This window comes from Lepidochelys kempii, chromosome 20 (assembly GCF_965140265.1).
Source record: "Lepidochelys kempii isolate rLepKem1 chromosome 20, rLepKem1.hap2, whole genome shotgun sequence".
NCBI lineage: Eukaryota > Metazoa > Chordata > Testudines > Cheloniidae > Lepidochelys > Lepidochelys kempii.
Window position 1 is genome coordinate 1422393 of NC_133275.1, and position 12521 is coordinate 1434913.

General features: G+C 58.9%; 1 protein-coding gene across 1 annotated transcript in view; it reads right to left on the reverse strand.

The window, feature by feature from the left end:
• Nucleotides 1-8755, reverse strand: part of FMNL3 (formin like 3) — a 47278-nt gene extending 38523 nt beyond the window's left edge. Inside the window, exon 1 of the mRNA XM_073319196.1 lies at nucleotides 8545-8755. Within this exon, the coding sequence (XP_073175297.1) occupies nucleotides 8545-8688 (144 nt within the window). The 5' untranslated portion in view covers nucleotides 8689-8755. The remainder of the gene's footprint in view (nucleotides 1-8544) is intronic.
• Between the last annotated feature and the right edge of the window lie 3766 nt (nucleotides 8756-12521).

Genomic DNA, 12521 nt, shown 5'->3' on the forward strand with positions numbered 1-12521 from the left:
TTCCAATATGGCCAAACGTCAAGTCATCCACCCAGGACACAGAACAGCGGCCGAACATACGGGACGGGGACTCTATCCTGGCAGGAAGGGACTCTGAAATCGCCAAGGAAGGCAGGGGGAAAAATCAGCTGAACAGGAGGGGCTGGTCCTGCTTTGAGCAGGGGGCTGGACTTGATGACCTCCTGAAGCCTCTTCCAACCCGAATTTTCTATGATTCTGTGAGCTCCCAGTGGCCTGCCAAGGTGACCCTGGGGCATCTCAACAGGAGAATCTAGCACAGGTGTCAGGCAGGTTCGATTGCCTCTGCATTGGGCCTTGGTGCGACTCTCACACAACGTGGTGCCCACAGTTCAAGAAGGATGTTGATAAATCGGAGCCAGAGAAGAGCCATGAGAAGGAGGAAAGGGTCAGAAAACACGCTGAGAAAGGCAAGGAGCTCGGTCTTTCCCGAGGACCCAAGAGAAGGTTGCGGGGAGACGGGCAGAGTCTGTGAGGAGCGAGGAGGGGAAGAGAAATGCAATAAGAGAGGGCTGGTCTGTCCAGTAGACAAAGGAACAAGATCCAGGGGCTGGACATTGAAGCTGGATGGCAATAAGGTGCTAATTGTGAACCGGGAGGGTAAATAACCACGGGAACAATTTACCAAGGGTGTGGGGGAGTCTCCATCTCTGGCAACATTTAAATCCAGCTTGGCTGTTTCTCTGAGTCCAGACGATCTGCCCTGGGAATTAACCCAGGGCCATGCTCTGGCCCCTCCACACAGGTGGCCAGATGAGACAATCACAACGCTTCCTTCTGGCCTAGCGACGTATAATCGTTGGGAGGCTCCAAGCAGGCAGCACGGAGCACGGGGTGCCTCGTGAGAGCTTGGCCTGGGTGGCAGGGTGTTGCTAGAGTGGGGCAAACAGCTGACACACAGGGGTTAGCCGAACCCCTGCCACCCCTCCAATTTCTGATTTCAGCTTACACCACTGTAAACCCTGAGCACCTCCACCGGAGTGAGCAGTCACGCTGAATTTACACCAGTCTCCCTGAGATCAGAAACTGGCCCCGACTCCACTGAAGTCAGGGGAGTCCCTCTGGATTTACCCCCCTGAGCTGCGAGCGTGCGGAGCAAAGAGCCCAGCCTGCAAGCGAAGACGGACCAGGTAATAAACTGCTGCAGCAGCTGATCTGAGCAGCTGCCCACGGCGAGCTGTGGGATCCACGCCGAGCTGCGGGATCCACGCCGAACCCAGTTCATGTCATTTCCAGCAGCAAGCTTTGGGCTCCAGTGGATGGCCACGCTCGGCTGCGACCCCGGCTCACCCCTCGCTGCACTGCAGCTGTGGGACAGACTCTGTCACCCAGGCAGGGAATTTACCCCTCAGGACACACAACTGACACATTCTCCCTCTTCAGAGCAGCCCCGGCTTCAGGATACTTTGCTCTCTCTGCCACAGGTAGGGCTTGGCCCTTTTAGGAGAGCTGGGCTCAGCCCCCCACCCCCATGATTAATCAGCGACCTCCCCGCTGGTGACATCCAAGGAGCTCCTGGAGCAGGAGAGACCTGGCCAGGCTACCTGCCGTGCTGGTGGCAAATGGTCTGGAGAGGCCAGGTGGCAAGGCCTGTTTTACCTGTCTTGGTCAACACTGAACTATGCTGGAAAAATTAATGCACCTCTGGGGGAAGTGATGGACACCTGGGGGGAGCAGCACAATTGCCCTGGCTGGGGAGCTGGCTGTATTTTAAAGAATCCTTATTGAGGTTACAGGGACAAACCATCCCGAAGTGTAGAAAGAATAGTAAATATGGCAGGCGACCAGCTTGGCTTATCAGTGAAATCCTTGCTGCTCTTAAATACAAAAAAGAAGCTTACAGGAAGTGGAAGATTGGACAAATGACCAGGGATGAGTATAAAAATATTGCTCGGGCATGCAGGAGTGAAATCAGGAAGGCCAAGTCACACCTGGAGCTACAGCTAGCAAGAGATGTTAAGAGTAACAAGAAGGGTTTCTTCAGGTATGTTAGCAACAAGAAGAAAGTCAAGGAAAGTGTGGGCCCCTTACTGAATGAGGGAAACAACCGAGTGACAGAGGATGTGGAAAAAGCTAATGTACTCAATGCTTTTTTTGCCTCTGTCTTCACGAACAAGGTCAGCTCCCAGACTGCTGCACTGGGCAGCACAGCATGGGGAGGAGGTGACCAGCCCTCTGTGGAGAAAGAAGTGGTTCGGGACTATTTAGAAAAGCTGGACATGCAGAAGTCCATGGGGCCAGATGTGCTGCATCTGAGAGTGCTGAAGGAATTGGCGGCTGTGATTGCAGAGCCATTGGCCATTATCTTTGAAAACTCATGGCGATCGGGGGAGGTCCCGGATGACTGGAAAAAGGCTAATGTAGTGCCAATCTTTAAAAAAGGGAAGAAGGAGGATCCTGGGAACTACAGGATTCTTTTAAATGAGGCTACTGATGAGGTTCAACAAGGACAAATGCAGAGTCCTGCACTTAGGATGGAAGAATCCCATGCACCGCTACAGACTAGGGACCGAATGGCTCGGCAGCAGTTCTGCAGAAAAGGACCTAGCGGTTACAGTGGACAAGAAGCTGGATATGAGTCAACAGCGTGCCCTTGTTGCCAAGAAGGCCAAAGGCACTTTGGGATGTATAAGTAGGGGCATTGCCAGCAGATCGAGGGACGTGATCGTTCCCCTCTATTCGACATTGGTGAGGCCTCATCTGGAGTACTGTGTCCAGTTTTGGGCCTCACGCTACAAGAAGGATGTGGAAAAATTGGAAAGAGTCCAGCGGAGGGCAACAAAAATAATTAGTGGACTGGAACACATGACTTATGAGGAGAGGCTGAGGGAACTGGGATTGTTTAGTCTGTAGAAGAGAAGAATGAGGGGGGATTTGATAGCTGCTTTCAACTACCTGAGAGGGGGGTTCCAAAGAGGATGGCTCTAGACTGTTCTCAGTGGTAGCAGATGACAGAACAAGGAGTAATGGTCTCAAGTTGCAGTGGGGGAGGTTTAGGTTGGATATTAGGAAAAGCTTTTTCACTAGGAGGGTGGTGAAACACTGGAATGCGTTACCTAGGGAGGTGGTGGAATCTCCTTCCCTAGAAGTTTTTAAGGTCAGGCTTGACAAAGCCCTGGCTGGGATGATTTAGTCGGGGATCGGTCCTGCTTTGAGCAGGGGATTGGACTAGATGACCTCCTGAGGTCCCTTCCAACCCTGATATTCTATGAGTCTATGATTCTATAATTCTATGATCACTGGGGAAACTGAGGCAGTCTGATACTGGGTTTGGGGGAGATCATCCAACGCCCTGCTAGCGCCCTTCCAAATGGGTCCTTAGGCACCCCCAGCCCTGCTGTGCCAGAGGGACTGTCCCTATGTGGAAACGAAGGCACAAACTGGCTCGCCCAAGTTCCCTGGCAAGCACAGCTCGGTGAAATATGTTTCCTAAACAAAGTATTTTCCCTGGATGAAGTTTCTCCATTACCAGACGCTAATGCAACGTTCCTGAAACACCAGCCCTGAACCAACAAAGCTCCCATCGGAGCCCACAGGGGTGACACCACTTGTCTTTCTGTCCCTGGAAGCTGGCATTCCCGTCGGGGGCGGGGGGGCAGAGCTGTGCGCCTATCCCTGCTACTCCTGGCTTTGCCGGGAGTCTGGGACTGTCGTTTCCTCTCGACGTCAGCTTCCGGTTCGGAGAGATGGGAAGAATGGAAGCCTTGCTGCCAAAATAAAGTTTCTCCCAGATGGGCCCTTTCCAAGCGCTGATCTTCACAAAGGCCTCTCCCACCTGACAAGCACAGGGCAGACCCAGCCGCTGTGGGGAGACACGTTCCCTTTTCCTGCCCCACGTACGGCACGCAACGTGCCCCAGGGATTGAGGACAGACAGGCTGCGACATCATCTCGGAGCGATGGTGTCTCTGCTGGGTGGGAAACGCGCCTGCCTGCCAAAGGCCAGGCCAGGGAAAGCTGGACTCTCCAACCAGACGTCCTGGCTGCTCCGAGCCCCAATTCTCAAACAAGAGACGGGGCAGCAGCTGGGCCCAGTGCATCAGATTCGCTTTCAAAGCAAGAGGCACAAATGTCAGCAAGTCTGGGCCCACACCGCAGGGTTTATTGAAGGAACTGTGTCTTACCATTAACAGAAACTGTCTTGGGGTATTTTTGGTTAATTGCAATAATATGTAAATTGGCACCACTCCTGGATTTACAACACATGGGAATCTGGCCCTTCGCTGAGATCAAAACATGCCAGCCCCCGCCCACGGCCTTTGCACCCCACACTCTGTTGCAGTTTCCTCTCTCGCATAGTGTCTGACCAGCTTGCAGCTGGTGACGGGGTTCGCTGCTGTGAGGCTGGGAAATTCCATTCTCCCATTTTACAGATGAGGAGCTGAGAACCAGGGAGTTGCAGCAAAGGAGTCTGGGTCTGAACTGGGAATTGCACCCTGGTCCTGAGCCCCCGTGCGGTGCCCAGACTCCCCCCCCCCCCCCGTCCCCCACTACCAGTTATATTCGTGCATGAGACGGAGAGAGCACAAATGAACGTTACACGGATGGGAACCAACGCAGAGGTCTATTTGCACCAGCGGAGCGGAGTTAAAAGAAAAAAAATGTTTAAAAACAGCAAAAAAGTGACAAAAATCAATGAGATTTCTGTTCCTTGAGTTGTAATTATTAACGCCCCAGGGGAAGGGGGTTGTTTATAAAACAGGCTTTTTACCAGCACCCACCTTATATTAAAAAATCCCTCCCTTTCCAGTGACAACTGACAGGTCCACCGGCTGCCGCAGTTTGCCGCTGCTCTCCTTCCCGGTCCACTGACGCCTACAGACCGGCTCCCACCAGCACTGTGGGGTCTGGCACAGCCTGTCCCAGGAACTGCACAACCAGCCCCAGACGCACAGAACAGCCCCCCAGCTTGGCTCTGCACAAGACATGTCCCGGAATAGAGACAATGGCTTGAACCCCCCATCTCAGAGCCAGCCCTGCCTCTGTGGGGATGGGAGGAGATACCCATCAAGCATTGTAAGGTGCTCAGATACTGCAGTTGTGAGGGCAGAAAAGGCCCCTGATAGACTGAGCTCACTGGACTAGGAGAGTTTCCACCCGCAGAGAACCTGGCCCCAAAGGCCGTTACGTGCAGGCGGCACCGGGGCAGCCCCTGTGCGCCAGGGGGCGGGCATGGCTTTGCTTCCCCACAATGGGGCTGGCCTGCAGGGACCAGTGCTTCCAGGGGCCGAGGCAGCTAGACCCCCGGGGATGCAGGCAGGGGGGACGCCTGCCCAAGCCGCACCTGGCTCGCGGCTTGCCATGGACGTATTGGAAAGCCAAGGCCGGTCTGGGCCCAGGAGCCCGGAGGAAGCCCCTCCCAACTACAGCCCTCGCCACGTCTTTGTTACCCGCCCGGCCTATCGGGACCGGTCTCAGGGCACTGCCCTGTCCCACCAGCACGGAGCTGTGACCAGGCGGCTCCCGCCCAAGCACACCACACGGCTCGCCTGGGGCCGGCCAGCTGCCCACAGCCAGGCGAGCGCCAGGGACGTCAAAGGAGACAGCCCAATGGGCTCTGGGCACCCAAGTCCCTGGGGCCAAGGGGGAGCTGGACCCAGGCGCTACCCAGAACCCCTGGGGCGGCACTGCCTTGCCACGGGGAACGGTCACACGCAGCCACTGGCCCAGCTTCCTGTAGCTCACAGGGCCCCTGCCAGTGGAGTTTCCGACGTGGTAGTTTCTGTGGTCGAAAAGCCCCAGCCCAAAACTCCGGGCAGCAAACTGGAAACTGGGGGCAGGAGCCGGCGAGCAGGGAACGCCTCGAGCGCCAGGCTCTGCCCTAGGAGCGCGCAGACGGCAAGGGGAAGGGAGTGGGGTTCTCCCAGTGGGAAAAGCCCCTGGCTACCCAGAAGAGAAACCAGCAACGCCTACCCCAGCAAGGCCCTAGCTTGTGAAGCAGGATGACTGCACCACCGTCAGCGAGAGCAGGACCTGGCCCTTCATTTCAAGGGAGCAGACGGCCTCCCAGGGGCGCAGGGCCAGGTGCTCGGGGCCGGCACCGCACACCCAGATGGTGACACACACCTCGCACCGGATTTCTCACGCTCCGGACAGAGCGCAGCGCCCCAGAGGTTCGGAAAGAGGCGTTTCCTCCTGGCCATCGGCCTGCGACAGCCACTGCCCGCTTCTGTGCTCCCATGGGCGTCACCCGCTGTCTGCACCCACCTTCTGCGCCCCTGGCAGATGGCAAAGCACCCAGGAGAGAGCCAGGGCCCCATTCTCCCCCAGCAGCCACAGGCCTGGGCCAAGGTGTTTGGATCGGAGAAGCACCCCTCCTTCTGCACGCCCCGCGACCAAGGCCAGTCCCAGCCAGGGGCCGCGGGAGCCAGCGGAGCTGCCCTGGGAGTGCCAACCCCGCGGGGAGCCTGGGAGGGGCTGACGGCACCAAGCGCAGCTCAGGAGCAGACCCCAAATGCCTCCTCCAGCACATTAAAGACAAGCTAGGAGAGTAATGTGGGGGCACCAATATTCAGGTGTGGGGGGGATCCTGGACACCCCTCCCCCACCAACGCCCCGAGCGCCCCCCCACCGCAGGGCCCAGTTCCCCAACACACCGAGCCCCCCCCCACCGAAGGGCCCAGCCCCAACACCCCACCCCACGCTGTTTTCCCACCTTACGAATTGTAAACCCCGCTCAGCCTTGGCCTGCTGGCCCCAGCCCCCCCCCCAAGCCAGAAGCGCCCCCCCCCCCGGAACTGCAAAGCTGAGATCAGTTTCCCCAAATGCTCCACACCCCCCCACAAATAACCCGGGTGAGTGTCTTTGACCCCCCTCAGTTGTTACTTGGTGCCACCCCCGTCTAAAGGGCGGGGGGGGGGGAGAGCTCAGCCTGGGCGCTCCCCGCTTTCCTGCCTCTCCCGCAAAACCGCGGCAAACAATACCCAGGCAGAGGCGGATCCCTGGGCGGAGGGTCCCGGGACACGTGGGAGGCGGACGGGGGGGGGGGAACACAGCGAGGTGCAGGAGAAGTGATGGGGGGGTGACTCTGACGGGGGGGGGTCTGGAGCGGGAGGAAGACACTGGGGGGGGGCGTCTAGATCGGGAAGCAGGGACCGGAAGGGGGGATGGGGCTGTCGGGGGTGGGGGGGGAGAGCTAGAGACGTGGGGGGAGGGCACCCGGTGGGGCAGGACGCTGTGACCCAGCTGGGGTAGTGAGAAGGGAGGGAAGAATTAGGGGCACCTGGGAGAAGAGGAGAACGGGGGGAGGGGGAAAGGGGGTCCGAGGGTCCAGGATCGGGGGAGGGGCTTGGGGGCAGTAGATCTGGGGCGGAGGTCCGGGGGGAGGGGATCGGGGATAGGTCCGGGGGGGGGGGGGCACAGGGACGGGGACCGGGGGGGAGAGGTGGGAGGCAGGTCCGGGGGGGGGCACAGGGACGGGGACCGGGGGGGAGAGGTGGGAGGCGGGTCCGGGGGGGGGCACAGGGACGGGGAGGAGAGGTGGGAGGCGGTCCGGGGAGGGGGAACAGGGACGGGGACCGGGGGGAGAGGTGGGAGGCGGGTTCGGGGGGGCAGGGGGGACCGGGGGGGGTACAGGGACCAGGTCCGGGGGGAGAGGTGGGAGGCGGGTCGGGGGGGGCACAGGGACGGGGTCCGGGGGGAGAGGTGGGAGGCGGGTTCGGGGGGGCAATGGGACGGGGTCCGGGGGGAGGGATGGGAGGCGGGTTCGGGGGGGCAGGGGGGACCGGGGGGAGGGGTGGGAGGCGGGTCCGGGGGGGGTACAGGGACCGGGTCCGGGGGGAGAGGTGGGAGGCGGGTCGGGGGGGGGCACAGGGACGGGGTCCGGGGGGAGAGGTGGGAGGCGGGTCCGGGGGAGCACAGGGACGGGGTCCGGGGGAGCACAGGGACGGGGTCCGGGGGGAGAGGTGGGAGGCGGGTTCGGGGGGGCAATGGGACGGGGTCCGGGGGGAGGGATGGGAGGCGGGTTCGGGGGGGCAGGGGGGACCGGGGGGAGGGGTGGGAGGCGGGTCCGGAGGGGGTACAGGGACCAGGTCCGGGGGGAGAGGTGGGAGGCGGGTCCGGGGGGGGGCACAGGGACGGGGTCCGGGGGGTGCAATGGGGTCCGGGGGAGCACAGGGACGGGGTCCGGGGGGAGAGGTGGGAGGCGGGTCCGGGGGGGGCACAGGGACGGGGACCGGGGGGAGAGGTGGGAGGCGGGTCCGGGGGGTGGGGAACAGGGACCAGGTCCGGGGGGAGGGGTGGGAGGCGGGTCCGGGGGGTGCAATGGGGTCCGGGGGAGCACAGGGACGGGGTCCGGGGGGAGAGGTGGGAGGCGGGTTCGGGGGGGCAATGGGACGGGGTCCGGGAGGAGGGGTGGGAGGCGGGTCCGGGGGGGGTACAGGGACGGGGTCCGGGGGGGAGGCGGGTCCGGGGGGTGCAATGGGGTCTGGGGGAGCACAGGGACGGGGACCAGGGGGAGAGGTGGGAGGCGGTCCGGGGAGGGGGAACAGGGACGGGGACCGGGGGGGGTCCCGAAGCCCGCTCTTACCAGCACCAGGGCGAACCTCTCCTCCAGCTCGCAGGGCTCCGGCATCGGCATCTTCCCCGGCTGCAGCAGCCCGGACCCCCCCAGGGGGGCTCCGCCCGGGCCCCGGGGCAGCGGCTCCCCGTCCGCGCTCTCCACGTTCCCCATCCCCGGCCCGGGCGGCGGGGGAGCCTCAGCCCTTCGCGTCCGGCGGCCGCGGCTGCCTCCCCGGCGCCGCCCCCGACCCCGCCCAGCGCCCCAGCAGCCACTCCGCGCCCGGCGCCGCCCCGGGCAGATGTGCCCGCGTCGCCCAGATGTGCTCTCCCCCCTTGCCCCACCTCCTCCAGCTGTGCCCCCACTAGTCCCCTATTGCCCAGCTGTGCCCCCAACCCCCCAACCCAGACGTGCTGCCCCCTGTAACCCGCCCCACATCTCTCCACCGCTCAGCCCTGCCCCCCCGCCCCTTCCCAGAGGTGTCGTCTCCTCTAACCACCTACCCGGACGCGCTGGCCCCCCGGCCCCTCCTGGGCTGCCCCCCGGCCCCTCCTGGGCTGCCCCCCGCCGCGTTCTGGCCCCAAGACCCTCCATAGGCGCGCCCCTAGATCTCACTCTCTGCCCAGATGGGGCGACCCCCTCCCCCATCAGGCTTCTCCCAGCCAGGGATCTCAAAGCGCTTTACAAGCAAACATCAGAGGAGTAGCCCGCCCCTTCTCCAGCCTAGGAAACTCGGGCCCTGGGAGCAGAAGCATGACTTGTCCCAAGGAACACAGCAGCCCGGGGTTAGAGCCAGGAATAGAACCCAAGAGTCCTGACTCCCAGTCCGCCCCCTCCCCCCAACTACTGCTAGGCCTCAGGCTCCTCCGAGCTGGGACGAGAACCCAGGCGTCCGGCCCCTTTCACCCAGCCGCAGCCGGAGGATCCCCTCCGCTCCCGGGTGCCCGCTAGGAAGGGAGAGGCCTCCCCCTGCTGGAGCATGCAGGGAGAGACACACAGAACCGGGCGCAGAGTTGTCGGGACGGAGCAGGAGCCAGGCGGGCCCCATAACCTGGGGCCGGGGGGAGCTGCAGAGCACCGTGGGGAGGGGAGGGTCTCTGAACATCACAACAGCTATACTGGGACAGACCCAAGGTCCATCCAGCCCAGTGTCCTGTCTTCCAACAGCGGCCAGTGCCAGGGGCCCACGGGGGAATGAAAAGAACAGGGAATCACCAGGTGATCCATCCCCATAGCACATTCCCAGCTTCCAGCAAACAGAGGATAGGGACATCATCCCTGCCCATCCTGGCTAATAGCCATTGATGGACCTAGCCTCCATAAATTTATCTAGTTCTTTTTTGAACCCTGTTATAGTCTTGGCCTTCACAACATCCTCTGGCAAGGAGCTCCACAGGTTGAATGCGCGTTGTGTGAAAAAAATACTTCCTTTTGTTTGTTTTAAAACCTGCTGCCTATTAATGTCATATGGTGACCCCTAGCTCTTGTGTTACAAGAAGGAGTAAATACCACTTACTTATTTATTTCAGAGGAGCAGCCGTGTTAGTCTGTATTCGCAAAAAGAAAAGGAGGACTTGTGGCACCTTAGAGACTAACCAATTTATTTGAGCATGAGCTTTCTTGAGCTACAGCTCACTTCATCTCACGAAAGCTCATGCTCAAATAAATTTGTTAGTCTCTAAGGTGCCACAAGTCCTCCTTTTCCTTATTTATGTTCTCCACACCAGTCATGATTTTATAGACCTCTATCATATCCCCCCTTAGTCGTCTCTTTTCCAAATTAAAAAGTCCCACTCTTATTAATCTCTTCTCATAGGGAAGCTGTTCCATGCCCCTCATCATTTGTTGCCCTTTTCCAATTCCAGTATATCTTTTTTGAGATGGGGTGACTACATCTGCACGCAGCATTCAAGATCTGGGAGTACTATGGCTCTGTGGATGAGGGGAAAGCAGTGGACGTGTTGTTCCGTGACTTTAGCAAAGCTTTTGACTCGATATCCCACAGTATTCTTGCCAGCAAGTTAAAGAAGTATGGGCTGGATGGACTATAAGGTGGATAGAAAGTTGGCTAGATTGTCGGGCTCAACGGGCAGTGATTAATGGCTCCATGTCTAGTTGGCAGCCGGTATCAAGTGGAGTGCCCCAGGGGTCGGTCCTTGGGCTGGTTTTGTTCAATATCTTCATTAATGATCTGGAGGATGGTGTGGATTGCACCCTCAGCAAGTTTGTAGATGACACTAAACTGGGAGGAGAGGTAGATACGCTGGAGGGTAGGGATAGGATACAGAGGGACATAGACAAATTAGAGGATTGGGCCAAAAGAAATCTGATGAGGTTCAACAAGGACAAGTGCAGAGTCCTGCACTTAGGACGGAAGAATCCCATGCACCGCTACAGACTAGGGAACGAAGGGCTAGGCAGCAGTTCTGCAGAAAAGGATCTAGGGGTTACAGTGGACGAGAAGCTGGATATGAGTCAACAGTGTACCCTTGTTGCCAAGAAGGCCAATGGCATTTTGGGCTGTATAAGTAGGGGCATTGCCAGCAGATTGAGGGACGTGATCGTTCCCCTCTATTTGACATTGGTGAGGCCTCATCTGTTCTCAGTGGTAGCAGATGACAGAACGAGGAGTAATGGTCTCAAGTTGCAATGGGGAGGTTTAGGTTGGATATTAGGAAAAACTTTTTCACTAGGAGGGTGGTGAAGCACTGGAATGGGTTACCTAGGGAGGTGGTGGAATCTCCTTCCTTAGAAGTTTTTAAGGTCAGGCTTGACAAAGCCCTGGCTGGGATGATTTAGTTGGGGATTGGTCCTGCTTTGAGCAGTGGGTTGGACTAGATGACCTCCTGGGGTCCCTTCCCAACCCTGATATTCTATTTTCTATTTCTATTTTCTGCCTTATTATCTGTCCCTTTCTTAATGATCCCCAACATTCTGTTCGCTTTTCTGCCTGCCCCTGCCCATGGAGTGGATGTTTTCAGAGAACTATCCACGATGACTCCAAGATCTCGTTCTTGAGTGGGAACAGCTAATTTAGACCCCATCACTGTGTATGTGTAGTTGGAATGATGTTTTCCAGTGTACATCACTTTGCATTTAGCAACACAGAATTTTCTGCCATTCTGTGGCCCAGTCACCCAGTTCTGTGAGATCCCCTTGTAGCTCTTCACAGTCTGCCTGGGACTTAACTCTCTTGTAGTTTTGGATCATTTGCAAGTTTTGCCACCTCACTGTTTACCCCTTTTTCCAGCTCGTTTATGAATGTTAAATACTGGTCCCCGTACAGACCCCTGGGGGACCCCACTATTTACCTCTCTCCATTCTGAGAACTGACCCTTTTATTCCCACCCCTTGTTTCCTACCTTTTAACCAGTCAGGGATCCAGGAGAGGACCTTCCCTCTTATCCCAGGACAGCTCACTTCACTTAAGAGCCTTTGGTGAGGGACCTTGTCAAAGGCTTTCTGAAAGTCAAAGTACCCGATATCCACTGATCGCCTCTTGTCCACATTCCTGTTGTTAAGGAAAGCACCGGGCTGGGACTCGGGAACTCTGCATTCCAGCCATGGACCTTGGGCCTGGCCTTCCAGGGGGGGTTTTCCAGGCCATGAACCTCTCTGGGCCTCTGCTCCCACAGCTGTAAAATGGGATAATACCACTCCCCCCTTCCGGCTGTGAGCTCTTTGGGCAGGGCCTGCCTCTCGCTCTGTCTGGGCAGCGCTGGGGCCTCTAGGATCCACTGTAACCCAACAATCAGGAGTGGGGCTACCAAAGCAAGTGCTGCAAGCCACAGGCTCTTGTGCACGCTAGCCTGGGGCGAGTGCCCCAAATGTACCATGAGCCGGCTCGGAAATCTGCTCTGCAGCCCCCCCGGGCACCTGGGCCCACTTCTCCAGGGTGCTGCAGGGTGCACCTGGCACTGCACCGTGTGTGCCATAGCTGGGGGGCAGCCGGCAATGCACTGGAACCGGGGGGGGGGGCAACAACTGGCCACGCACCAGATACACTG